The following is a 3,784-nucleotide window of genomic DNA, read 5'->3' as shown; positions in this document are numbered from 1 at the left end:
AGCCGACGTTGAGTTGGGTAAGAAAAAGAAAAATTACCTGGGGTTTACTTTTAGTTAAACCCGGTAGGTTGCATATAAACAAAGCCGACGTAGCTTCTCTTTCTGTTCTTTCTTTTGTCTTCTGCGGTGCGGCGTGGCTATCGACCGAGTTTACCCGACAGCTTAACTGTCAGGCCGGGTTTATGCGACAGGCTGAAACCTGGCGTAGTATTGCTTACGTAATAAAAAAAAATAAACACACTATACAGGAGGTACCAAAAATTATAGATACCTACTGAAAGATTTATTGTGACAATCAGTATTTGTGCATTTAAAATCCTGAAAAATGCAAACATTTTATTAAATGCAGCTAGCTAACAAGAGTGAATTCAAACACGGCATCCCTTCACTTTATGCACGGTTACAATACAAAAGCACACTGCACAATTGAACCTTGCATAGTGAGGCCTTGTACATCGAATACATTTATTTGAAAAAAAAAATAATGGCGCCGTCCACGGGAAGACACGTACTTTTCCGGTGTTGTCGAAGGGATATTCTTGGCCAGCAGACAGTGATAACCACGTCGCTGACCCTCGAAATGTCCTGCAGTCATCAAAAAAAAGAAGACAGACCAAAACCGCACTAACTATACTGAAATATTCCTGTCGCGAGGCCTATGTGATCGTCGCGGACATTTCCATTTTTTTTTCTTATAGATGCATGCATATTTCGAAGCATCTCGTCGCGGTGCTGTCCGAAAATCGTTTCGACAGCATGGGAAATGTAGACAGCATATTTACTACACGTACAGCGTCGTCGCTTCGACGTGCTGGGCCATAAAGTATCGCGCTTGGCCTCTTTTTTTTTTTTTTTTTATCTCTCCCTTTAAGAGGAATTCGTCGAGTGACGGTAAGTAAAGTTATATATTTCATACAACATGTGCATAATACTGCTGTACCACTTATAGCTGCTTCCCTCGTGCATTATTTTAAGATCCCAGGGCAGAAATCGCAAAACACGTGTAAGAGTACATGCCGGAGCGAACGCTAGGCCTTTTTTTTTTTATCTCTCCCTTTAAGAGGAATTCGTCGAGTGACGGTAAGTAAAGTTATATATTTCATACAACATGTGCATAATACTGCTGTATTATGCACATGTCGCGGTGCTGTACACAGCACCGCGACGAGATGCTTCGAAATATGCATGGGATTTATGAGAGAAAAAAAAAAACACGGCAGAAAACCGCACTGTGTGCACAATACTCCTGTCGCGAGGCCTATACATGTGATCGTCGGAGCAGCGTTGAAATGAAAGACGCGGGCGGCATGATGCTGCAGAAGATGTCCCACGAGGTAAGCGGCAATTATTTAGGCTGTACAGAATCCATATTTCAGACGATTGTGCCGTTGTTATAGTAAATGGTGCTCACATTAAAAAAAAAAAAAACGACGTAACAAAGCCGTAATGAGCGCAGCCCTGTTGCAATAAGGCCTAGCGTTCGCTGCGGCAGCTACGCTTACACGTGTTTTGCGATTCCTGTCCCCAGGGACTTAAAATAATGCACGAGGGAAGCAGCTATAAGCAGTACAGCAGTATTATGCGCATGTCATATGAAATGTATAACTTTACTTACTGTCACTCGACGAATTCCTCTAAGGGAAAGAAAAAAAAAAAAGAGGCCTAGCGCGACGCTTTGTGGCCGAGCACAGGCCTAGTGTTCGCTCCGGCAGCTACTCTTAACACGTGTTTTGTGATTCCTGTCCTAGGGTCTTAAATAATGCACGAGGGAAGCAGCGGTACAGCAGTATTATGCGCATGCTATACGAAATATATAATTTCGCTGCGGCAGCTACGCTTTAAGTACAACGATATACTACGTGCAACATATCTAAAGAGAGGGAACTGGATCACGGGACTGCAAGCCTGCGGTCTGCCAGGAAACAATGGGGTGGCCCTGAAAAGGGCCGTTTGTATGCGCAGCGTTCCATCGGTGGCTTGCAGTGGCATGGCAGCGTGGTCAGCAAAACGAGCTGCACTCTCCCGTCTCGTGGCCCTTCGCCCTGCATCGCCGACAGTGGTGGACAACGTACACCGCTCCTGGTTCTGCCCTTGACGCTGCAGCGATGTCGGAGCCGTACACTTTGACCAGGGCCGCGACGATGATCTTCGAGAGCTGATCGATGCCGCGACCCCTTGCCACGTGGTAACTGTCGGCCGCGTACAGACAACGCCTCGGCCGCTTCGCAGCATCCAGGAAACGGTGCTGCAAGAGTGTCGAAAAAGTTGCGTTATGAACTCAACAATTTGATAAATGAGTAACAAACGAGAAAACAAAGCATTCTTACCTCAGGGTTCAGAATGCGTACGTCAGGCATGCGCCGCAGCGCAGCAGTCAGGCGCCGGTTCAGCTGCCGACGACGGGCGTTTTCACGCAGCGCTTCGCTCTCGTTTTTGAAATACCGCGGCAGTATTTTAAAAACCAACACCATCCGTGCGACGTGCTGCTGCAGCTGCCGCACGAGGTCCTGGAAACACGTGGGGCAAGATGAACGGCACAGCACTTTTAAAGCAAATTGTGAGACGATTTTACGTAATTTATACGTACCTTGATGTTGGCGGCGATTTCCCGCGGGCCATGACCATTAGCGAGGTCATTGCCCCCTACATACAAAATAACAAAATCGGCGTGCAAACGCATCTGCGCGACCTTAAATGACAGTGAGGTGGCATCATAACCGCCAAAACTGAAAGTGCACGTCTCAACATGCGGCGAAAGCCGCAGGCGAGACCTGCACAAGAATTTCATTTGGCTATCGCCGATTATGACACCACGCAGGACCGCCATCATAGGAATTACGCGCCGCAACGAGACCCACGAGCCGAATACGCGCCGCAGCGAGAACCACGAACCGAATGCCGGCATATCGCGCGCGCCGCCGGAGCGGCCGGTACCTAGGGATTCCCTAGATGGGTTAGGGACGAAAAAAACAAGCAAACCCAGTTTTCATTGACGTCACATCCGGTTAAGCATCGAGCGTGACGTGAAAAACGTCACGCCAGGCCGCTGCGTGTCCACCAATCAGCGTTTCCAGCCGATCTACCCGCAAACGCTTCTTTAAAAACGACCGTACGGGGGCCTAAGGCGGACGAGCGCAGCGCCTCTAAAAACGACCGAAGGCCCCCGTACGGTCGTTTTTAGAGGCGCTGCGCTCGTCCGCCTTCTGCCAGCTGGCGGACGCGTTCGGCACGGGATGGATGGATGGAAAAACTTTATTTTCGTCAGAGAGCATGTATGGATGGTTCCGTGTTAGATGGCCATCAACCCATGGCTGACGGCGACCTGGGTGGCCCACTCCACGGCCCTGGTCTGGACGACCGGGTCTGAGCTGGCCAACACGGCCTCCCACTGCTCGAGGGAAGGACCACGCATAATATCCGCCGGTGGCGGTGCTATGCTACAGCTCCATAATATGTGGTCATAGGTTGCCAATTCCTGACACCATTTGCACTCCGGCTGAATGTCCGGGTAGATTTTGCTCAACACGTATGGGTTTAAGAAACATCTAGTCTGCAATCGTCGCCAGACGCATTCCTGCGCCTTCACCAATTGCTTGTCCGGGGGTGGGTAAATCCTCCGCTCAAGTTTGAAATGATTAGTAATGTCATGAAAGGATACCAGCCCATCTCTCGTGGACCTTCCCGGAACGTCCGGCTCACCTACTCGGCTGACGAAACCTCGAGCATTCATGTGAGCCGTCTCGTTCCCAGGATTCCCAGAGTGTGCTGGTACCCAGACAATTTC

General features: G+C 49.4%; 1 protein-coding gene across 1 annotated transcript; it reads right to left on the bottom strand.

Annotated features, from left to right (window-relative positions):
• Window positions 1-1,744: 1,744 nt before the first annotated feature.
• LOC146182925 (uncharacterized) lies at window positions 1,745-2,923 on the bottom strand. The gene is made up of 3 exons (XM_084608977.1): window positions 2,588-2,923; window positions 2,328-2,507; window positions 1,745-2,245 (listed from the first exon to the last, which is right to left on the bottom strand). Exons 1-3 carry the CDS (start codon window positions 2,903-2,905, stop codon window positions 2,000-2,002), a joined length of 744 nt encoding a protein of 247 aa, XP_084465103.1. The 5' UTR covers window positions 2,906-2,923; the 3' UTR covers window positions 1,745-1,999.
• Window positions 2,924-3,784: the final 861 nt, after the last annotated feature.

The sequence above is a fragment of the Amblyomma maculatum genome, chromosome 7 (assembly GCF_055883805.1).
Source record: "Amblyomma maculatum isolate TAMU_Amacu chromosome 7, ASM5588380v1, whole genome shotgun sequence".
Classification (NCBI taxonomy): Eukaryota; Metazoa; Arthropoda; class Arachnida; order Ixodida; family Ixodidae; genus Amblyomma; species Amblyomma maculatum.
This window is presented reverse-complemented; position numbering and strand designations above follow the sequence as displayed.

Coding starts and splice junctions, on each gene's coding strand:
- LOC146182925 (XM_084608977.1), bottom strand. CDS start 2,905: ATGCCGGCATTCGGTTCGTGGTTCTCGCTGCGGCGCGTATTCGGCTCG. Junction 2,508..2,587: donor AAATCGCCGCCAACATCAAG/GTACGTATAAAT, acceptor ACGTGTTTCCAG/GACCTCGTGCGGCAGCTGCA. Junction 2,246..2,327: donor TACGCATTCTGAACCCTGAG/GTAAGAATGCTT, acceptor ACACTCTTGCAG/CACCGTTTCCTGGATGCTGC.